Source organism: Exophiala aquamarina, assembly GCF_000709125.1.
Source record: "Exophiala aquamarina CBS 119918 chromosome Unknown aczIA-supercont1.24, whole genome shotgun sequence".
NCBI lineage: Eukaryota > Fungi > Ascomycota > Eurotiomycetes > Chaetothyriales > Herpotrichiellaceae > Exophiala > Exophiala aquamarina.
The window spans coordinates 265,830-289,737 of NW_013550564.1; the positions used below are offsets into that span (position 1 = coordinate 265,830).

Consider the following 23,908-nt stretch of genomic DNA (forward strand, 5'->3'; position numbering starts at 1 on the left):
AGTAATATAAAGAAGGAAGAAAAAGAAGTCGACGGTAGAAGTTTATATTTATAGGTTAAGTCGCTTCTTCTTTCTTATCTTCTATATATACTTCTATCTATATAACTATATAGTCTACGTACCTTTAATTTACTTACTATTACCTACTTCTATCGTATTTATTCCTTATAATAAATTCTTCTTTATATAACGTTACTAGTTCTTCTTATTAGGCTATCTTCTTATCGAGTTTAAATTCTATCTCGCCTATTATTCTCTTAAAATATTAAATAATACTAGAAATTACTATTTACTTACTTCTAGCTTTCTTTTCTAGCTTAAGAGAGAAATAAAAAGCTCGATTAAACTATAGGAAGTACTTTTATAGTTATCGATATAGAAGGCTAAAGTATATAGATTTATATTTCTATATTTAAATAGTCTACTCTAGTTATCTAGACCTTAATCTTTAAGGGTCTAGCTTCTTTTTATCTTCGCTATATTTTTATATATCTTAATATATAAAGGTATATAATACTTTAATATATTCTATAAGTTCTAATTAAATTTATTTCGAGCGAGTCTTTTCGGTTTATAGTTATTTAGAAACCTAACTAAGTAGTTTAGTATATATTTTATATTCTTAATTTACTCTATACTATAATAGATAATTAAATATTTACTCTCGATACTAGTCTTTTTCCTTTACTCTATAACCTTCTATAGTAATACTACTAGACTTTCTAGTTACTTTAGACTATACTATTATTAAATCTATATAGTCGAACTTCTTTCTATATTTTTTTCTTCGACGATTCGTCTTTTATTATAAGATTTCTTCTTAGATTAGCTAAGTTAATTAACGACTTCTATTTCGCTTATTAAACTTCCTTTCTATATTTATTCTTAAATTCTATACTTCGAACGCTAGTATAAGAAATTAAAAACTAAATAAATAAATTTAGCGACTTAGTCGATACGCTTATTTTTCTTCGCTTTCTTCTAAGCTATATATATATCTAGATCTAGTATAAGAACGTAGAATCTTAACTCTTAGAAAATAAAAGATTTCTAGTTATATTTCTTCTTCGTCGCCTTTCGCTTCTTCTTCTTTAGCCTCGTTACTTATATAACTAGTTTCTTACTCTAGTTATATAGTTATAGACCTTAGTTTAGTCTATTTATCGTCTATTTTAAGAAATAGATTTATTTCGTTTCGTATATAAAACTTCTTTACTCGATTAACTAAGTACCTCGCTCTTATCTATAATTCGTTAAGCTCTAAGAAAATATATAATCTATATTTTCTATTAATTATCGTTACTCTATATAGTTCGAGCTAACGAAACTATAGCTTAGCCTCTTTTAACTTATTTATTACTAAAAACGTATTATAGATTAGTATTAAGTAACTAACTTTAATTTCTTCTTCTCTTATCTATTTTTTCTTATTAAAACTCTTCTTTCTCTACTTTCTTATCCTCTTAAGACGAAGTTTAACTTCTTCTAGATCTTCTTTTCTTATTTATAACGCTCTTATATAGAAAGTAATAAACTCTTTACGATCTTTTACTACTTTCTAGTTTAAAATACTTTAAGTTATAATATTTAGCTTAATTAAAAGTATTAGTCTATTAAGAAACTCTACTTTATAGGAAGTAAGTCTAGTACTACTCCTTACTATTATACGATCTACCTAAAGTATCGCGTATAAGTAAGATATCTAGTTAAATCTATTCTATTTTAATATCTTAAAAAGAGTCCTAACGATCGATTTATAGTCTACTTTTACTATTCTATTAGCTTACGAATAATATACTAAAACTATAACTTATTTAATATTATATCGCTCTACTAGTTTAGTAGTAAGCGCTCGATTTTCTAGTTTTCTATCTATAACTAGCGTCTTAAAGAGTCTATACCTATAAATAACTTCTTTCTATAGAAATCTTAAGACTTATTTTATATTATTTTTACTAAGTCTTCTTACTTCGACCTAACTACTAAAATTACTCCTTACTTATACTAGGAAACTCTTTCTATAAGATATCGATATATATACTATATTTATAGTAACTTTACTCTAATATTAATTAATCTATATTAGTCGAAGTAGCTCTTTCTTTCTTTATAAGGCTCTAAACTAATATTCTTTATAAGATTTTATAAACTACTTAACTTCTTTCTATATACTCTTCTACTAATATCGATTCGAAATCCTTCTATAAGTCGCTTCGCCTCTTCTATAACTACTTTCGTTATAAAACTATTTTAAAACCTCTTATTTTTAATTAAATAAATTAATTATCTTTCGAATAAAGTTTACTTTATTAGGCCTACGAAAAAGATATCTATCTTAAACTAGAAACTTTAATATTTTCCTTCTAAAAGGTCTTTAATCTTCTTTCGCTATCTTCTCTAGTCTTCTTAATAAGAGTAGAAATTCTACGATTTTATAGTACTTTTCGTTATACTCTTTCTACTTAAATTCTATTTCTTTAATAGAACTAAACTCTCTTCCTTTAATAGTCGAATTTAATCGTTTATTCGTATTATTTAGTCTACTTAACTTATTTACTTCTATTCCTACGAGATAGATCTTAATTTATATAGAATTAAGTTATCTTTCTACCTATATATTAATATCTTCTTCTTCTTTAGCCTCTTTAATATCTACTTCTATAGTAGGACGTCGTAAAAGCGTATCGGCTACTATATTCTTAATACCTAAGATATAATAGACTTTAAATTTAAATAGATAAATCTAGATAAGCTACTATATAACTAATATACTCGGTAAATCTATCGCTAATCGATTTAACTAAGCTACTAATATTTATACGTTAATTTTAACTATAAACAAAACTTCGTATAACTAAATCTTAAATTTCTTTAGAGCCTTAAGTAAAGCGCGATATTCTTTTTTATTAGCGTTATACTAAGATTTAGACTTTAACTATAAACTACTCTTATAGCGTATAACTTATCTTCTATTACTTCCTCGTTCTATCTATATTAATATAGCTTTCTATTTAATAAAACTTATATCTACTACTAGGATAATAAGTCTCGCTTCGAATAGATAGTTAATTAAAACTAGTATTAGTACTTTCGTTAATACTTCTTTTAGTATAAATATCGCGTATTCTTCTTCGCGATTCTACTTCTACTTTATTCCTTTCTTAAAAAGACGATATAATATTTTAATATAGTATATAAATCCTTCTATCTAAATTCGATAGTAGATATAAATTCCGAGAAACTCTTTTATCTCTTTTATATTCTTATATAACGACTAATTAACGATCTTTATAATCTTTAATTCTTCCGAGTATCTTTCGTACTTATTATAGATATACTTAACTATTTTTATACTCGTTCTATAGAGTTATAGTTTTTTTCCTAATACTATAGCTTTCGATTTTTTAATATTATAGAGAAGTTTATCTAATTATTAAATATATTCTAAAATATACTTTCTAATTCTAAGTATAACTTCTTCTTCTCTATAGTTAGTCTTTAGATCTAGAGTATTAATATTATTAATAAAAGCCCTTACCTTTCCTTAGATTCTCTATACTTCTATAATTTTATTTATAATCGTTATAAATTAAGCTATAAAGTTTATAGCGCCTTAGAGAAGGATAGTTTAACGTAAAAAACTAATTAATATCTAGAATATCGTTATATTTCTATAATATTCGGCTAGTTCTACCTAATTATATCCTAAATATTAATTAATTAATAAAATAATATAGTATTTAGTAAAGTCTTTCGAGTACTCGTTTAACGAAGGCGATAAATTCGTATTTTATATCGTTACTCGATTAATATTTATTACTATATTTATTAATCGATACTTACCGCTTTCTTTCTTCTTTACTAGAAAATATAAGTTTCTATATAGCCTATAATAGTCTTCTAAAACTTCTTTCTTCTTTCGATCTATTACTAAATCGATTACTATCTACTCTAAAGCCTTTAAGATATAAAAACTCTTTATTTACTATACTTTATAAAGTATTATTTTAATCTTCTAAGGCGGCGCTACTTCTTTCTTAATATATTCGATCTTTAAAAAGGTTTATATAAAAATTCCTTTTCGATTATATAATATCTATAGAACTACTTTTCGCTCTTATATAATTAAACTATTATCGATTATAAACTTCTATATTCTCTCTAGAATAAGTCTTAATTTCTCGACTATAGAAGAAAACCTTAAATTTAACTATTAAAAAAAGAAGTACTCCTTATTATTATAAAGCTTCTTTTTTATTTCTTTCTTAATAGTCTTATTTCTTTAACGAATATTTTCTTCTAGCTTAGTACTACTCTTTTTCGCTAAGTTAATCGGCCTTACCTTATTAGCCTTCTTCTTATAGAGTATATTTATCTATCTAGAAAAGAGTATACTATTTAATATTTACTTTCTTAATTTATTTCGAAGGTTTTCCTAATAAATACTCTAGTAGTCGCTTCGTCGAGAACTTTAGTAAACTACTACTCGACTATTTAGACTTTCTTTATAAGACTTAAAACGAAAATTATTAATATTAGTATTATATATACTTTTAATAAGGCTTTCTTTCTTATCTATTTCGTTAAATAAGTAATAGTCTTTAATTCTACTTTCTTCTTTTCTATCCTATTTTTTATCTTTTTTTATTTTATTAAATTCTAAAGCTATAATATTTAGACTAATTCTTATATTATCTTTTCTTTTTAAAAGCTTACTTATTCTTTCTTAACTACTATTTTTAGAGCCTTTTAGCTTCTTAATTTTAGGCTATATAGATATATAGTCGAAATATAAACTTATTAAATTTATTAACTTCTTTTTTAATCTAAGTAATATTTTAAACTATATAGTTATATAGTTTAAATATACTTTAGTACCTTATAATTCCGCGAACTAAGATATATTACTATTAAGTTCGCGATTTAATTTAATTTCTTACCGCGAGCTATCTAAACTATTCTATTAATATAGTCTTCTCTATAAATTATAGTAATAGCTACTCTTATTTTTTATACTTTACCTATTCTTTAATCGAATATCTTAACGAAATAATTATCGTTTCTATTTCTTTCTAGTTATAGTCTTACTCCTATTTAGTAAGGCCTCCTAAGAATAATCGTATAGTATAGATTCGAAGTTTTTACTATAAATATATAAATCGTAACTACTATATTTATTACCTTAACTTTTAGGTCGCGAATAACGCTAATAAACTTATTTTAGGTTCTATTAAATTTAATTCTAGTAATAGTCGATTTAATATCGTCTATTAGAAGATCTAACGCTTCTACTAAAGACTATATAATTAAGTTAATCTTAGCTCTACTATTTATAAGTACGTCTTAAATTCTAATTCGAGTTTCTATCGAAATAATAGAATAGACTATATAGAAAATCGTTTTCTAGTATTTAATTATTTATATTAAATTATCTATTCTAATAGAATTAATTAAAGTCTTACTTATAATAATTTATTTAGTATCTTCGTTATATTTCTACTCTTTCTTCGAAAGTAGTAGACTTTATACTTTCTTCGATTTTACTAAAAAATACTATACTATAATTCCTTAGACCTCTTATTTTATAAGTAACTTAACTAGACTTTCTACTTTTTTTATCTTATTTAATACCTTTTTAAGCTTATTTTTTATAAGAAAAAGTATTTTACTATAAAGAAATACCTTTAGCTTCGCTACTACTTCTATTTTCTCTTTACTCTTAGCGAATTATAGTATTTAAGGTTTAATATTATCTATTATAGTATCTTCTATACTATTAGAAGTTTTAGAAATCTTATTCTCTTTAATTATCGAAACTTCTTTTTTTTATTCTTTCTTTTCTTCTATATACTAGGCTATTTTCTTCTTATTCGAGAATAATTTTAAATTATATTCTATTTTCTTTTTAATATACTCTTCTTTATAAGTTTCTAAGTCTTTTATTTATTTAGCTTAAATATTTCTAGTAACTACTTAATTCTTTTTCTTTAGGACTCTCGCTAGATAGCTACTTCGTTTATAATTTTCTCTTCCTTAACTCCTTATTCTTTATATAGAATTTCTAGCTACTATTCTATTTACGATTCTCGTAGCGCCTATACTAATAAAATACTCTATAAATTCTTTATCTATTTCTTCTTTAAGACCTTCTATATTAATATTAACTATAATAGTATTTACTCGTATATTTTTCTTTAATTCCTCGTTCTATAAAAAGATATCTCTTAAGTATTTTCTTTCTAATTAATTCCTTAGGAAATAAATTTTATATACTTCCTTATAAGGTAAACTAATATAGATTCTTCTATTTCTATTAATATATATTTTTCTATTCGCGATATCTTTCTAGATCGCTATATATTACGGCTTAGTATATAAACTTCTATAGTAATAATAGGTAATTAGTTCTTTTATATTTAATCTATTTACTACTTATAAATATCGATTTTAAGTTCCTTATAAATAAGCTTTCTATTATTAAGTTTCCTTCTTAAGGTCGTCTAATTAAGTTAAGAAAGCGTTAAGTTAAGTAGTAAGCGATATAACTAGCTTTAATTTAAATTTCTTAACTAGTTTATCCTTATAGTTATTTTAAAGAAGTCTATCGCGATACTTTCTTAGAATAGAGTTCGTACGCTAAAAGGTTATTAAGTTTTCTTCTCTCGTAGAGCTCGTAGACTTTAATCTCTTTATAGGCTATTTATAGATTATTTTCTTCTCGAACTAAATAGGCGATTTCTATTTAATACTTTCTATAAGATCTTTAACTTCCTCTTATTCTAGAATCTATTTTAGAACCTCTAGGCCTTTTTATAATTTCTAAATCTCTATAGTATACTTATAGATTTCCTTAAATTATAATAATTTCGCGTCTTTAATATTAATCTTCTTACTAATTATAATCTTCTTTTATATCTAGTCTAGTAGTCCTTAGAGGAATATTATTCTAGCTTAGTACTAAGTAAGCTAATTCTCTATAATTAATATATTTATCGATAGCCTAAACTAGTAGTAATATCCTTTAATATTATATTTATTATTTTTCTCGCGCTTAAAGAGTTCCTAAAGAAATATAAGTATCTTTATTTTCTACTTATTATCGCTATCTTTCTATTCTTTATATATAAAATCTTTTAACTTCTCCTAGTCCTTATTATTATACTCTTCTATCGATCTTAAGTATATTAAGATTCTTAAATCGTAGTAGCGAAGAACTCGATTAACTCGGCTTCCTATAGATACTCTATAATCGTTATAAAAATTATTAAAAGAACGAAGAAACTTAATAACGTTACGACTATTAAAGAAAGGAATTTCTATAGATAGTATATTAGTCTATAGTATTAGTACTATAAAATCGCTTATAGTTAGTAATTCTTCTTCTAAACTTAATAAAGTTTTAACGACTATTATCGATAATAAAGTTATCGATTCTATTATATTAAACGTCTATACGAACGAAGGTTTTCTTACCTTACTCTATCTTCTTAAAGAATTTATTAGTCTTAGTAGCTTTAATCTAGTAGATATTCCTCGTCTCTAGATCCTCTACTTCTTACTAAGTCTTACCTTACTTAAATTACTAAATATCGTTTCTTTAATAGCTATTTTATTAATTTTTTTCTTAATTTCGTACTTAAAAATAAAATAACTAATCTACTACTTAGTTATTTTTCTTATCTATTATAATATTAAAAGAATTATTAAGATACTTATTAGTTTTTAAAGATTCGTTTCGTTAAACTATATAGTTATATAGTCGAAACGAATTTTAGTTAAGTATCTATAATTATTCTTAGCTTTTTAGATACTTTATACTTAAATTATATCTATTCTCGAGTTTACTTCTATACGTTCTAAATAAATATTTTAATTTAATTAAGCGAATAAAGTACTTAAGAATTTCTAGTAAAGTCGTTTCTAAACTTTTCCGCTCGATTTTAAGTTAGAAAAAAGCTTTCTTAATAAAATATTTCTTCGATAGTTTCGAAAGTATCGTATACTTATTCTTTCGTTATTCTTAAGGTTAAACTAATACTTTATTCTTTCGTAGTTTTTAATCTTCTAGAATAGTTTTCTCCTAGATTTAACCGCTAGTAGTTATTTTTTCTATAGTTCTAAGGTCCTTTATAAAATAATATACTTATAATATTCGTTTATTCTCTTAAGAAGTACTAATTATATTAAGATTAAATCGATATATATTCTCGCCTATTCTATAGGTTAAATAAGGAAGTAGGACTATATTACTAGAGGTTTTCTTTTTTCTAGGATTATAGAATAAGAACTAATCGACGCTAAAATAAATACTATAGTAGCTATAACTAAAATAATACTCTTTACTTATCTATATTAGCGAAGTAATAGTAACGCTATCGATCTCTATAGTCTTAAGCCCGCTAAAGGACTATACTTTTAAGACTTCTCGTAATAGATATATATAAAGCTATAATAGCTTTATTCGTAAAGGTTACTACTACTAAAACTTAGGCTATATAGTTATATAGTCGAACTCGTAGAAGGAAAAACGCTCTTAATTCTATAAACTATACTCTTATAACTACTATTTAATACTTAACGTCCGCTCGCGTATATTAGTTTTCTTCTCTTCGTTACTTATTTCTTTAATCGTTTACTTTCTTTCTTACTTACTTATTCTTCTATACTAAGGCTCCTTCTTTCTTTTCTTATAACTAAGCGCCTCGAGCCCTAATATAATAGGATCTCGAGAGATCTAGAGGGAGCTATAAGATCTAGAAGAGCTACTAGTATTATATATATACGCTTATTACCCTAGATAGGACTATTTATAGTTAACTTCGTTAGTAATCCTATACCTATATTTTAGGATATAGTCCGACGAATAAGTATTCCCTTTATTATCTTAGTTAATACTCTAATACCTACTCTATTAAGGAACCCTACCTTAGTTAGAACTACTTATAGCTCGGATTATAATATTATAACCTTAAATAATTCTTTAAAGACTAATATCGTTTAAGATAGTAGTTCTAACGAAGACTTAGACGTAAATATAGTTAACGTACTAGGACTTACTAATATATCTAGGAATAGTATTAAAATAGAACTATTACGAGTTAAACTTATATAAAGCTCTAGAGTACGCTCTAGAGCGATAACTCGTAGTATACCTTTAGCTCGTATAACTATATAGCCGAAGCTATATAACTCCTCTCTATCGATTATCTCCTAGGAAACTATACTAACCTACTATAGGAGAGGATAGAAAGTATTTCCTTTATTCGTATAGTAGATAGATTTTCTCTTTTTTTTTTTCTTCTTAGCTTTAGAATTCTCGTTATACGATAGTTAAACGAATTACTCTAAATTCCTAGCTAAATCCTTATATTATTCTAAAGCTTTCTATTATACGTAGCGAAAGAGTACCGCGTACGAAATAGATAACGATTAGTAACTAACGGAAACCGCTCTAGCGTAGGCGGTAGAGCTATACTAGCTCTTATAAGCTTAAAATTAAAGAATAATAGTACTCGAAAATTAACTCGACTAATAGAATAGAGTACGAGCTCGTACGCCTAAAGTAACGACTTTTACGACGGCGAGCGCTATATAGAAATTCGACTCTATACGACGAAAGGCTAAGCTTCTCGAGCTAGCTAAATTTAATAGAAAAAAATTAGAGTTTCGGTCGTAGCTTACTTAAGCTCGAGCTAAATTAACGATTAATAAGTAAGAAGAAACTAAAGCCGTACGATTTTAATATTTCTATAGTAGACTAAAGAGCTACGCCCTTATCTAGGTTAATTCGTAGATTAATTTCGTATAATTAACCCTCGAAATAAATATAGAAGAACTTATTAGTTAATTAAAGGCGGCGTACGAAGATGTCGACGTTATAGAAAAAGTATTACGAAAGCTTTCTTAACTAAAGTAGAACGAAAAGTCCTTTAGCGTATTTCTCGCCGAGTTTAATTATATACTACTCGAGGCTAGCGGACTAGACTAGGCTAACTTAATAAAGAAGATATTTATATTAAACTACCTTTCGTACGACCTAAAGAGCGCTCTCGTTATAACGCTAATTCTATTAATCTATAGGAAGTACTATACTTTCTTCTATATAGTTAGTATAAATCTAGAGGCTCTTTAATAGAAGAAAGCTAGAGAAAAGACGTCTAGAAGTAACTTATTTAGTACTACTAGTCGTACGAAAAATAAGATAGATTAGACGCTAATCGTATAAGCTATAGCGTCCTCGATAGGACTATAGAGAGCTTTATAGATATCGTAAGCGATACTTAACTAGAGAAAGAAGCTCGGAGCGTATCTTCGCTATAACTAACGAAGTTACTTTATTATTAAATATTTTCTTCTTCTCGCCGTACGACCTAAGGCGAAGAAGAAGATAGTAGTAGTAGAGACTACGAACGAGGACGAGGAACTATTAAAAGAATAGTTCTTACTAGAAGTCGCTAATAGAAGCGTATAAAGAAGACGAAGAAGGAATAGAAGGCTTTTCGGTCCTTAATAAATAACTAATCCTTTATAGTTTTATTACTTTTAAATAAGTAATATTATATATCGGCTCTAATTAATTCTAGTTATTTATTATACGATTTAATTAACTCTTACTTCGCTTTTCGCTATTCTTTTAAGCGTACTTCTATTACTTCTCGTTCGATCTCCGAATTCGACTCTTTTATACGATTTAAAATTTTTAAAGTAGTAAAGATTAAAGTCGATATCGATAGCTATAAGGAAATAGCGTTTTTTTATATTATTCTAAATCTAGCGTACGAAATTATTCTTAAGCTACTCTAGATAAAGAAGAATAGTATACGTCTTAGTATCGCGAACGACTTTTTCTTAATAGAATATTTCGATCTAGAAGTCTATAATATACTATAGAAACTCTATATATCTTTAGACTATAGCTACGTCTTCGTCGTAGTATTCGGTCTACTAGCTTAAAAAAGTAAGAAGCGTATAGAAATTTAAGTATTCTCGGCGATAATAGCGAATATTAAAAAAGTACTTAGAGTAAAGACGCCTATTAATTCGCGTACGAAGCTTCCTTAATAGTACTACTATTTCTTAAATATCTTTAGTCGTATAAAAGTAGAAAAGTTACTTTCTTTATAAGGAAAGGGAATCGACTATATAATTAACCTCGAACTAAAAGATAGAAAGAAACCTTAAGTTTCGTAGGGTCCGCTATATAATATATCTCGAGACGAACTCTTAGTACTACGACGTATACTTATTAAACTTCTCGATAAAGAATTTATTAAAGTAAGTAACTCGTTAGCGATAGCTCTAGTTCTCTTTATACGAAAGCTAGGAGAAGAATTATAATTCTATATTAATTATCGAGAACTAAATAAGTTAATAAAGAAGGATTAATATCTACTACTCCTAATCTACGAGACTCTACGAAATATCGAATAAGTAAAGTAGTATACGAAGCTCGATATTATCGCGGCCTTTTATAAAATTCGAATTATAGAAGAAGACGAGTAGATAATAGTATTTTATATAAAATATAGCCTTTTCGAATAGCTAGTTACTTCTTTTAGACTTATTAACGCGCCTAGTACGTTCTAGAAATATATTAACTAGGCCTTACGAGATTACCTTAACGTTTTCTACTCGATATATATAGACGATATCTTAATCTACTCTTTAAAGATATAATAGAAGTATTAAAACTACGTACGAAAAGTCTTAAGTCGACTTCGCGAAGTAGAACTTTAAGTTAATATCGATAAATATAAGTTCGAAGTTAAGTCGATAAAGTACTTAGAATTTATAATCGATATAAAATAAGGCGTATAAATAGATCTAGTAAAGGTTATCGTAATTTAAGAATAATAAGTATCTAAGTCTATTAAGAGCGTCTAGAGTTTTATTAATTTCGTAAACTTCTATCGAAAGTTTATTAAGAATTTCTCGAAGATAATTCTACTAATTATAAAACTTATATAGAAAGATTCGACTTTCTATTAAAATTCGAAAGTCGATATAGTATTCGTACGACTAAAGAAGATATTTATAATAGCTTCGATCCTCGTTCTATTTAATTATATAAAAGAAATATTTCTAGAAGTTAATACTTCTAAATAGTATATAGGCGGTACCTTATTCTAGGTAGGAGAAGACGATTTCGTACGATTCTACGTATTCTTTTTAAAAAAGAATTTATTCGCGGAATATAACTATAAAATATATAATAAAGAAATACTAGCTATTATATATTATCTTAAAGAATAGAACGCTAAGTTAAGAAGTATAAATAAGTTTAAGATATAATTAGATTATAAGAATCTAGAGTACTTTATAATTATACGAAAGTTTATAGAAAAATAAATATAATAGTATCTTATCTTTTTATAATATAACTTTATAATCTTCTACCTTAAGGAAAAGAATAACGTATAGGCCGACGTACTATCGCGAAGGAAATAAAATATATCGAAAGAAGAGGAGGACGATTAACTATAATATCGTATAATAAGACTATTAAAGTCGAAATTTTTCGACGCGAAAGGAGCGATTTAAGTAGCTTTCGTATAAATAGAGAAACTTTCTACTAAAGACTAACTAATAAATAATATAATTAATACTAACTAGTTTACGATAGTAGAGTCGAACGAAACGTACGAGTAAATTAGAAATTTAATTACTTAAAAAGTACTAAAGTTTCTATCTTCTCTAGCGATAAAAGTATTTATCGCTAAGTATATAATCGATAGCTAAAAAAACGTATACTTTCGTAGAAGACTATAGGTTTCGAACTTAGAACCTTTATATACGTTCCTAATTTAGGAAATCTATAACTTAGTAATTAGCGAATACTTTAAACGAAAGGTAATAAGCTTTTTAATAGTAAGATAATTCTTCTAGCTAAATATACTATAGATATTTAATAATTAATACGAAACTACGATATTTATAGATAAATAAAAGCCTAGAAGAAAAGAAAATAAGAATTTTTAAAATCTTTCTTCGTATCGAACTAAATATAGAGCGAAATATTTATCGACTTTATTACGAAGCTTCTAGAGAGTCGGAGCTATACGAATTTAGTAGTAATTATAAATCGACTAGTAAAAGGAATTATTCTTAAATCGATACGTATAATTAAGTCTTAAGATATAGTATTCCTATTCTTAAGTATATTCTATAGGACCTATAATTTACCGAGAGCTATCGTATCGAATAGAGGAATTTAGTTCGTAAGTGCTCTATAGAAATAAGTATATTAGCTACTAGGTATCGTATACTAATTATCTACTATATATTATCCTAAAACGAATAGATCTATAAAATAAATAAATTAAACGATCGAGACGTACGTATATATATTCGTAAACGAAGCCTAAGATAATTAGGTAGAATTACTATTAATTATTAAATTAGTAATTAATAATAGAGACGCTTAATTAACTAGTATAAGCTTTTTCTTTCTATCTTACGAATATAATATCGACTTCGTATAACTATAAGATAAGCTCCGCGAAGATAAAGAAGAAAATAGCTTAATACGATAGAACGAAGAAATTATACGAAAATTCTAAAAGGCGAGAGAATAGACTTAAACTTCTATAGTCGTTACTTAATAAAAGTAAGAAGAAACTATAAAGTCTAGCTCGACTTAAGAAATATATATATAACGCGAAAGAGTAAGAAGCTTAATTAGAAGAATACGAAGTATATCGTAACTAAAGTTATTAGATTATATAGCTATCGTCTTAATATACTAAAAAGAATTTATAATATATTCTATTCGAACTTATTACGTATAGTATCTATAAATCTATTACTTTCGTAAGTTACCGACGATACTTAATCGAATTCTATTAATATATAGAACGAAGAAGAATACTAAATTAAAAGAATTATTCGCTATAAATTTATACGAAGAGGTCGAGGGTCTTAAAGATAGTATTTAGTAAAATAAACGAAATATATAGAATTAATTTAGGAACTAGAATTATCGCTCTAGAATATCGTAGCTTTAAACGTATATAAATCGATAGTAGAATAGTCGGCTTTCTAATTACTATACGGAAGTAAAGAGAAAATATATACGAAGAAACTATAAGAATAATAAAATATCTAATTATACTATATATATTTAGCTTATTTAGTTACTATACGACGAAGCCTAATCGCTATATTAAGATATAAGCTATAGTTAAGTATAGAGAATATTTCTTATTTACTAAGATTATACTAGTATTAATACTAGTACTATATAAGAATAAGAAAATAAAATAAATATCGTACGTACCTATCGCTAAGGGGCGAGCCTTTTTATAACTATCTCGCCGAAGCGAGAAGGAGGAGAAGGAAGAAGGAAAGTCTTACGAATAGGAAGAGAAGCGTCGTCGTTATCGAACGAATCCGACGATAATACTATAATACTACTATTATCGTCTTTATCGCGTTTCGTATAATAAGAACCTCGATCTAACTACTTATAGTTATCGTATATACTATCGAAGTATTCTAAAATATAACGATACTCTAGAAATAGATATATTAAGCGCTTATAATAGTTATAAAAATCGAAAAGAATACTTCGGCTCTAAATAAGTAAGGTATTAATATATAATAGTCGATACGACCGAACCTATACTAGAATAACTACTCCTTATACGAAAGGTATATTAGTTTCTAGTATAGCTAAGACTATTCGTTAAGAAGTATTATAGTAGTACGATACTAGTAACTATTCGAAGGTAAGAAAAATAGGAATTTAAGCTAGCGCGAGCTATTTTAATTAACGCTAAGTTATAGCGGCGTCCTATACTACTAATACTATATTATCTTAACTTTTTTTATTCTCCTATTAGTACGTATAACTAAACGGAAAGGTCTAAAGCTTAGAGTATAGAGGATAAATTTAAGAAGAGGAAATAGATTAGTTCGCTTACTTATTTACTATATCGACTATTAGTATACGAGGATTAATAATAACTAATAATCGTATATAATAGAAGTAGAAATAAGTACTTATAAAACTTTCTCGATAATTAGTATAAGAGAAGAAAAAGTAGGATAAAAGTAAATAGAAGTAAAAGTTTTATTTTATACGCTACTCGGCGCCTAGCTAGTTCCTATTAAGAGTAGCGGCTTCTTAGCGTCGTACGAGGAAAGAAGAAGAGTAATATTACGAGTTAAACTCGTATAAAGCTCTAGAATACGCTCTAGAGCGATTACTCGTAGTATATCTTTAGGCTATATAACTCCTCTCTATCGATTATCTTCTAGAAAACTATACTAACCTACTATAGAAGAGAGTAGGAAGTATTTTCTTTATTCGTATAGTAGATAGATTTTCTCTTTTCTTTTCTCTCCTTAGCTTTAGAATCCTCGTTATATAGTAGTTAGACGAATTACTCTAAATTCCTAGCTAAACCCTTATAGAGGGAAGTTATATAGCTTCGGCTATATAGTTATACGAGCTAAAGGTATACTATAAGTAATCGCTCTAGAGAGTACTCTAGAGCTTTATACGGATTTAACCCGTAATAACTACCGATATATCTATTTTATATAATAAGAACTCTTTTTCTTAACTATATAATAGAGAGCTTAACGTAATATAAGGGTTTTAATAGGAGCTTATTTAACTACTATAGGACCTATTTAATAAGGACGTTAAGCTAAAGGAAAGAGAGAAAGAAGTCCTACCGCTATCTATAGGGAGATATAATCTCTTAGGGTAGGTCGTCCGGTATCCTAGGTAACTATTAGTATTACGTAATATCGTCCGGCTATATAACTATACGGTCGAATCTAGGTATCGCTAGTTTAGTCTTAGCGTCGCTCGCTAAGATATCCATTAATATTACGTAATATCGTTCGGCTATATAACTATACGGTCGAATCTAGACGTCGCTAGTTCTTACTAAGATATCCTACGGGTTTAACCTATAATATTTTAGGCCCTAAGTAGAGGCACTAATTAGATATTTAATAAGGCTAGGCGGAGCGCTAGATCGAGAATAACTTAATATTTATACTATGAAGTCTTCTACGTTAGGTAGAGAGTAGCTACTCTCTATAGTAAACCTCTCTATATCTACTAGTTACCCGTAGAGAGGGTCCTCTAGCTCGCCGAGGCGGCTATAGACCTACTAACGAGCGAGCACTTACGGCTAATAAAAGGGTAATATAGTAAGAGCGACGGGAGCGATAGATAGCCCTATAATAAGAGCGCTTATAAGTAACTTAGGTAATAGAGTAAGTAGTAACGATAGAGTAAGTAGATACTAACTCGAAGGCCTAAGGATTATAAGAGAGGATTAATACTATAGAAACTATAGTAGAAGTAGCCCTTAAGAGTATCCCTAAGACTCCCCTAAGGTCTATAGGTCTATCTTACCTATAAGGACGCCTAAGAGGCCTCGCCCGCGCCGTGAGGCCTTACCTAAGGCCTTACCGAGTACTCTACTACCAACTTCAACAGCGCCCTCACTACTTACTAGAGGTAAAAGGCGTAGGCAACCGACTATAAGACTAATTAAGTCGCGTGACTAAGGATTCATTAAGCAATAGTTAAATATATACTCATTTATTATTATTAATGCAAATCGATGCAAAACCACTATAAAATTAGGTGCGAAGTCCACGCCTTAGCATAATCGCTGCCAAGAATCTCGCCTAAGACACTCCCGAGAACAGTATACGAATAGTAATCGAGACTAAAGGGCTTGTTACCGCTTAATACGGACTAGGCGGCCTCGGGAGCCTCGGGTTGCTGACCGAAGTGCTCCTCTAGTCGCTGCCCTTAAACCGTAACTAGTTTAGTATACTATAAGATAAATAGTATTCTAGCCTATTTAGTCGGCTTATAAGGCTTCTACTCGTATATAGTTCCCCTTTATATAACGATATCTCCCTTTTTTAATAGCGTAATAGACCTACCGTCGAGATGCATCTCCACTACCCCTTTAAGTACGATAGCGAAGTCTATACTTATATCCGATGTATAAACGGGTAGCTAGCGAAACTAAAGTCCACGATGCGATATACCGTACCCCCGGGTAGGTTAAACCTAAGTTACTAGACGCCTTAATCTATTCGTGAAACTAGATGTCGGCGCCGTCTATAAGTAACATAGGCTATTCCGGTAGTCGTATACTCTACGTTGTCTCTAAAGGCATCACCCTAGAAGGTCTAGGGGGTTTAGAATGAGGAATACACGGCTATTTTTCGGTGGCCAGCATCGTGAGTCGCGACATAAATAGTAGAGTTAGAGAGCTTAGACCGTAGTTTAGAGTTACTCTCCATAATTACTTAGGTTCTTCTACGTTCGGAGAAGGCTATTAAGGCAGGTAAACCGCACCTCGACTGTAATCAATTCGGCCCCTTCTCTCCATAAATCTCACCGAGGTATAAAGGCCCACAAACCTTCCGGGTTCACGATATCAAAAGGAGCTTAAATGGGGCGCGGTGTAGAACACTCTTTACCTAACGAGACTTAATTTTGAGAAAAGAGCGTTAAGGAGCATCATTTTTAAACCGACGACGGCTCAAGATCACGTTTGCTCCGGTAGGGCCAAAGGTTGTGTTGCTCCGAGCGCCGTTGCTTGGGCGTCGGATTCGGAAGCTTTCCGTGCAAGCTGAGAGTATGAGGATTGCCCTAGGGGAAAAGTCTGCCGGCATCGTACCGAGACCGGAGCCGCTGAAAGCTCGCTATTCAGATCACCATTCTACTCCAGGCGGGGTTTGGTGTGACTAATTGCATGTAGAAAGGGACTCTAATGCCCCAAACTGTGTCTACACTAAGGTAGGTTCAATATACACCACTCCTAGCCACGTAATCCGGACGTCGAGAATAGAGATTATCTCCTTTTTGGACTCAAAAATGTCATCGGTATGTCTGAATCGATGTAGCACAGGGTCAACGCGGCCTACGTGGTTCCCTTCACGCTGACTGGCGCCGAACAGCAAGAGAACCTGGTCATCAACCACGTCGCCATCGGGGTGCCCAACTGCGAGGACGCGGCCTCCTTCTACACGTCTGTCTTTGGTTTCCGCGTCCTCAAATGCGCGACCCGGGACCGGAGAGAAAGCCCGGGATCGCCCATGTTCGCCATGTACGGCTCGAAGCTCCAACGGGTCAAGCTCGTGTTCATGTCCGCAGGCAACGGAGTCGGGTTCGAGATCTTCGAGTTCGTCGATCCCCCCCACGAAGCGAACCAACGTCCTCCTGTCAAGTTCGAAGACGGCGCGTACACGCGAGGCGGCTTCTTTCACATCGCCGTCACCTCAGCGGACCCTGGTGCTCTGGCCGCGCGTGTCGTCGAGAACGGGGGGAGGAAGATCTCGACCGAGGTCGATCTGTTCGGCGAGACGGCGATTTACATTGCCGACCCGTGGGAGAATGTGATCGAGGTGATGAGCTGCAGTTTCGAGCGGCTAGTTGTTGGGAAAACGCCTGGATCGTGACCCGCTCTTTGCTGTAAAGATGTAGCTGCGAACGAGGAGCATGGGAGCATGTGAGAGTCGCAATCAAATATCTAGGTAGTATTGGGAAGCTCTCGACGAGCAGACATGTTGCTCTTCGGCCATCTCATTTGAATGCTCCTCCCAGCTCTGATCAACTTTCACACATTGCTACCTTGTGCAGAGATGAAGATAACACCCACGTACGCCGGTTCTCGTGCTATATCGTTGTTAGAGGTGACCGCGACGTGAAGACGCTATGGCATCATCTGGTTGGCACAATGTCGGATCCGTAGAGGCGCCCAGTGGCCAGCAAAATCAGAATTGAAGATCCAGTGACCTGATTTATAGTGTCCAACGCTGGACAAGGGCCAGGGTTTCGCAATAACAAGACCGGATTGTGTAGCGAAGTGATGAGGAGGCCCCTGGGCTGGGCATCCCGACCCAAGGTTGCATAAACATGCCTCAAGACTTCAGCATCGTGTTGCATCGCGAGATTTCCAAGAGAGATGATCTTAATCGCGAACGGTGGGAAATCCGTCGAGCATCTGCTTTGCGTACGAACTGATGCATGGGCACGCTGAGAGTATCAGGCGGGCGCACTTATATATACACTACTTTTCCAAAAAGCCGCACGCTCGCCTGAATCCGCTCGGCGAGACATTATCATCCTCAAGTGAGGCTTGTCGCTGGCACAGGGCGGAGAGAAAACCTCACGCAACCCGCGTTTCGTGACAAAGGTGCTCTATTCCACAATTCCTTTCAAAGCTTGGTTGCTGGCGCCGAGAGGACCTTTTGCGCCAGTACCGCCCGTCGCACGGAAAGGTCTAACAAGATCTCCTCTGATCCACCGGGGACAGTTATCGCTTTCACATCCCGCCAGATTCGTTCCACGCGCTCTCCTCTACCGCCTCTCGTCAACCCGATGCCGCCCATTATCTGTATAGCCTCGCGAGTGACGCGTTCCAAGACGATTCCGGAGTGTGCTTTTAACTGTGCCGTGGGCCCAGACAGGAGAAAATCAGCTTCTTTGGGCGACAGTGCCTTCGCTTGGTAGACGGTGTTCTGTGAGGGAGATCAGTTTTGTCTGCTCCGTGACTGGACCCAGAGACGCTACCTCAACCCAGCTTTGTAGTGCTTCTGTCTCTCGGCTCATGTGGGCAATCTTGAAACGTACGACAGCTTCAAAGTCGAGTCAGTAACTTCACTTGTTTGCCAGGACAATCTAGCCTCACGGTGGTCCATCAGTTTCTTGCCGAACGTCTCCCTGCTGAGGGCGTACTCGATAGCATCCTCCAAACAGACTCTCGCACATCGGAGAGCTTGAAATGCGATGAACAGACGCTGCAACGAGACATCAGCACGATACAACAGCCGACCAAGTTTGGGGGAGAAACGCATACTTCGTGGTTGAAATTGGTCACAATGTACTTGAATGCCTGGCCACGTTGGCCTATCACATTCCGCACAGGGACCTGTACATCATCAAATTCCACAAAGGCAGTGCCGGCGGCCCCAGATCCGCTCATTCTCATGTGCTTGGTGGTAAGTCCGTCCTGTCGCGGGATCACAAGAAGCGTCTGGCCCCCAGCCGGGTCTTTTACCAGTGTAAGGAAGTAGTCTGCGTACATGCCTCCAGTAATCCACTGATCGAGCACGTCAGAGCCTCAGCGTTGCCCGGCCGCCGCACAGCGCTGGGGATACCACACTTACCTTCTTTTGGCCGTTTACAATGAAGTTCCCAGCATTAGGGGATTCTTCCATCTCCGTGCTGATCCCTTGTACATCCGACCCTGCGTTGGGCTCGGTGATCGCAAGAACCACTCTTTTCTTGCCGCGAAGGATCTCGTCCACGATTCTAGCGTGGCCCAGTCAGGAGCGAAAACAAGGCAACAAGTTTGTGCTTCTCATACCTCGACCTGATCTCTTCGGATCCAAACCTTTGCAGAACTGGAACTGTCAAGACCTGTTGAGAAGACTTGAGCATCGATGCAGTCGAACTGCGCGCTCAACAAGGCACTTACCACGCCACCGATGGCATTCTCGATGCTAGACCACCGAGTGAGTCAGATGAGAGCGTCTGCTGCCGGACAGGCAATCAGGGGTAAATGGACGTACCCAATACCTCCTGCCCTCCCAAATTCATCGTGCAGGATAAGATCGTGGAAACCATCCCATTCCTCGGGCTTGACGCCTCCAATGATGGGATATTTTCCGCACCACTCCTCGGGGATGCGACTGCCAGCAGCCATGGGCATGAGGACGCCATCTCTGGCCGCGGCTTCGTAGACTTCAGGTGGAATGCTCTGCGCGTCGTCCCAATCCTGTGCAAACGGCATCACATTCTGCGCGCGATCCTCTGTGTCAGCAATTCTTACGCAGAAAGATGTGGTAGGACGGCACCTTCTCCACCCAGTCCCTCATCGCCTGCCGCAGACATCGATGGCTGTCGTTGTAGAAGGGTGAAGGTAGCCCGCGTGCCCACGAAGCCTCGGCGTACGGTATCGTGGACCCATATACCCAATCCCTCCTGATTTCTTCAGAGATTTCTGCCATTGTCACGGTGGATTTTTGCTCTCGTTGTGTTGTGTTAGGTAGAACAACTTCAGTCCTCCTTCCACTAATAAAAATATGCTGGGTTCGTGGTCTATTCACCTTGGCATGGACTTTGATCTGGCGAAGTGCCGGGGAGTTGCAGTGCCAAGCGAGTTTCTGGAAACTCTCCTGGAAAGCGTTACGGAAGCTCACGGAGTAAACTCAGGAGGCTGATGGCAGTAGTCGAGTCTGGGCCCAGAACGAGGATAGGGCAACAGCGGAATCGCGTGCCTTATCGGAAGTCTTCCGTGCGAAGTAGCAGTCACAAACTTGACATAGTGACAGACTGAAATTTATCAAAATGCTGATAGAAGGTGCAGTTTGTCTGTCCTAAGCTCAACAGCTAGCTACGTCTATCAGAGAGAAGCTAAACACATTATCCACGTTCAAATTCCCCTTGCGGAATACAGCATCACGCCGCTCACGAAAGCTGTTGTGAGAATGCCATTGACTGTTGCAGCCCTCCTCATTCCACAGGTCACCCGACGGCAGTTTCGTGGCAGGCTTCTGGGGACTGGCCGAGTCAGTCTCAGCTTCTGTCTGCCGGTCCTTTTGACTTAGAGACAATCGGACCAGATGATTTAGACCTGGCGGCCGTACCACGGCAGCACCTGAAGTCCATGCCCGTCTGGAAGATGTAGTCCACTAGTGGCTCAGCGTGAAGTCACATCACGATCGGGTAGCATTTAAGTGACGTTTCGTATAGAGATTCTGTCCTAATTTCGGACGCCTTGCATCTTTGACAGTCTCGCGGAACGTACATCCTTCTCAAGCATTCCGCTGCTGAGTGCGACGCAGTGATCCGACAGCTCGCACGACAAGCTGAGTGACTAGCATGAAAGCCCCATGCACCAACTACTCGCACCAAGCTACAAGGTGACTTGGACGCGAACATCAATCCCCGGCCCCGGCAGAAAGATGAGATTTTCAAGATTCCACTGACCCCGGCGCTGCAATGGGCGGATTTGTGACGTGATTGGGAGGCAGGATACCAGCATTCTCGAACATGCGGTAGGTTTCAATCCAAGTGGAAAACGTGTCGTCCACCCTCGTCCACCCGAAGCTTCGTGCCTTGGCACAAGAAGACAAGGTCGGCCACGTCTTCTGTGACACCCAATCCAAAAAGGCCCAGCTTCCCCAAGCAAAGGTGTCTTTGTTGCCACCAAATTTGTCACAGACTCGGTCCCAAGCCTCTTTCTTCCTCGGGTCTTGAGCCCAGGTCTCTAACAAAACCTTGCTCTTGGAGTTTCCGTCACCGCCCTTGGGCCAGTCGGTAATGATGGGAGCCTGAGTCCAGTCAGTCTTGGGTCAACGCGGTTTCGGACGCCAGTTGGCAGTCCAGAACCCCCCACTTACCTCGGCACCAAAGTGCTTGCATAGATTTGCGAAGAAGTATTTCCAGACAAAGGTGTCACCGTTGATGTGGTTGAAAGCCTGATTTCGAGTTTGCGGGTGCGTCGTTGCCCAGATGGTCATGTCTGCCACTCCTTGGGCATACGAGCTGTCATCGACCGAGTTGTAGAAGTACTCGTTGCCAGGAAACTCCGGGACCTCGCCTAGCTCTTTGCAGACAAGGATATATAGAGCAAGTGTAAGGGCTTCAGACATCCCATTTTCTGTCAAACCAAGCACATCCCCAGTCAGACATGGATCAGCGAAACTGTCTCTCGGTCGAAGTTGAACTTACTGCTAGGGGTATAACCAATGATAGCCATGGGCCGGATGACGTTCCACGTCCATTTGCGTTGCGCGTGAATCTTGAAGAGTAGATCCTCTTGTGGGTAGTAGAAATTGTAGCCCTCATCGTCGTATCGCGGTATACCTTCGTGCAAAGGTACCTCGGCTGGCGGTCCGAGGTGAACACCATAGTGCTAAGAGACAAAATGTCAACCTCTGTACCTGGCAGACAATTCTGGCCGCTTGAGAAGAGGCAGCACACTTGCCTTTCCGCCGGTCTGCAGACAGACGCTTTTCAGCGAGTCACCAGCCACTGTATCGATGCCGTGCAGAAAATTCTCGAACAACGGCACATTCAGAGCCTTCAACGCAGTAAAGTCATCCGAATGGACATAAGACACGAAGTATGCGTGCGTGACGTCCGTGCAGAGAGGTTGCAGCTTCTTGACTACATCCTCGACCGAAGAGCTGAGGTCTAGGGCGATGAAGTGCACACGCGGATCCTGCCAGAAGGACTTCAGGGGACTCCTCGAGCTGACCACGATCTTCGACCTGATAGTCGTCAGAGCGGTCGCATCATCCCTCGCCCGGACTTACCACTCTTCTTTCGACCTTCGGATGAGGTACTCGATGATGGCGTTGCCGCTGACACCATTGGCGCCGGCGACAAATGCCACTTTCGGTTGAGCAGGAGATGGTGACATTGTGCCGATTGAGGGGAAAGAGTCCAAGCCAAAGTGTCTACACTTCAGCACCAGGTCGTTGGTTGAGGAGAGTGCTGTCTAATCATGGCCTTGGAAGCTAGAAGACTCTGATGTACTTTACAATGTACCCGCCAAGTTGGGCTAGTCGAAAACCACTAGTGCCACCCCGCGCTCTTCGCTCTGGGGAATATTCCGATTCCGGGGCAACGCGGGGGGGCGCTTCGGAGCACGTCCAATCGTCAGTCATTCCGGGCCCGGAACCACTACTCGGAGTCGTCCCGGATGGAAATGGGTCAGCAGTCATCCCCACCGAGGTGTTCTTGGAGAAGGTGGAAGTTCACCGTTCGCCGTGCAATGGTTGTGGAGGCCTCGGGGAGCAATAAAAAAGTAGCAGTCGGGATAAAGCAACGGCACAATACAGGTCTCTGAGGTGTACGGAGGCGATCGCTAGGTCAGGTAATGATGGCAAGTCCTGTGTCCTCCAACTCCTC

The 23,908-nt window shown here is 34.9% G+C and overlaps 3 protein-coding genes across 3 annotated transcripts; 1 reads left to right on the forward strand and 2 right to left on the reverse strand.

The window, feature by feature from the left end:
- Positions 1–17,860: 17,860 nt before the first annotated feature.
- On the forward strand, positions 17,861–18,444 carry A1O9_12580 (uncharacterized protein; the record flags this gene model as incomplete). Its single annotated transcript, XM_013398567.1, has 2 exons — positions 17,861–17,869; positions 17,944–18,444. 2 exons carry the CDS (start codon positions 17,861–17,863, stop codon positions 18,442–18,444), a joined length of 510 nt encoding a protein of 169 aa, XP_013254021.1.
- A 759-nt stretch (positions 18,445–19,203) lies between these two features.
- A1O9_12581 (uncharacterized protein) lies at positions 19,204–20,997 on the reverse strand (the record flags this gene model as incomplete). The annotated part of the gene is made up of 8 exons (XM_013398568.1): positions 19,204–19,506; positions 19,559–19,623; positions 19,677–19,785; positions 19,845–20,087; positions 20,155–20,299; positions 20,355–20,397; positions 20,534–20,786; positions 20,845–20,997. 8 exons carry the CDS (start codon positions 20,995–20,997, stop codon positions 19,204–19,206), a joined length of 1,314 nt encoding a protein of 437 aa, XP_013254022.1.
- Positions 20,998–21,963: 966 nt separating this feature from the next.
- On the reverse strand, positions 21,964–23,417 carry A1O9_12582 (uncharacterized protein; the record flags this gene model as incomplete). The annotated part of the gene is made up of 5 exons (XM_013398569.1): positions 21,964–22,323; positions 22,393–22,652; positions 22,724–22,907; positions 22,974–23,265; positions 23,311–23,417. The coding sequence occupies 5 exons, from the start codon at positions 23,415–23,417 to the stop codon at positions 21,964–21,966; spliced, it is 1,203 nt and encodes a 400-aa protein (XP_013254023.1).
- Between the last annotated feature and the right edge of the window lie 491 nt (positions 23,418–23,908).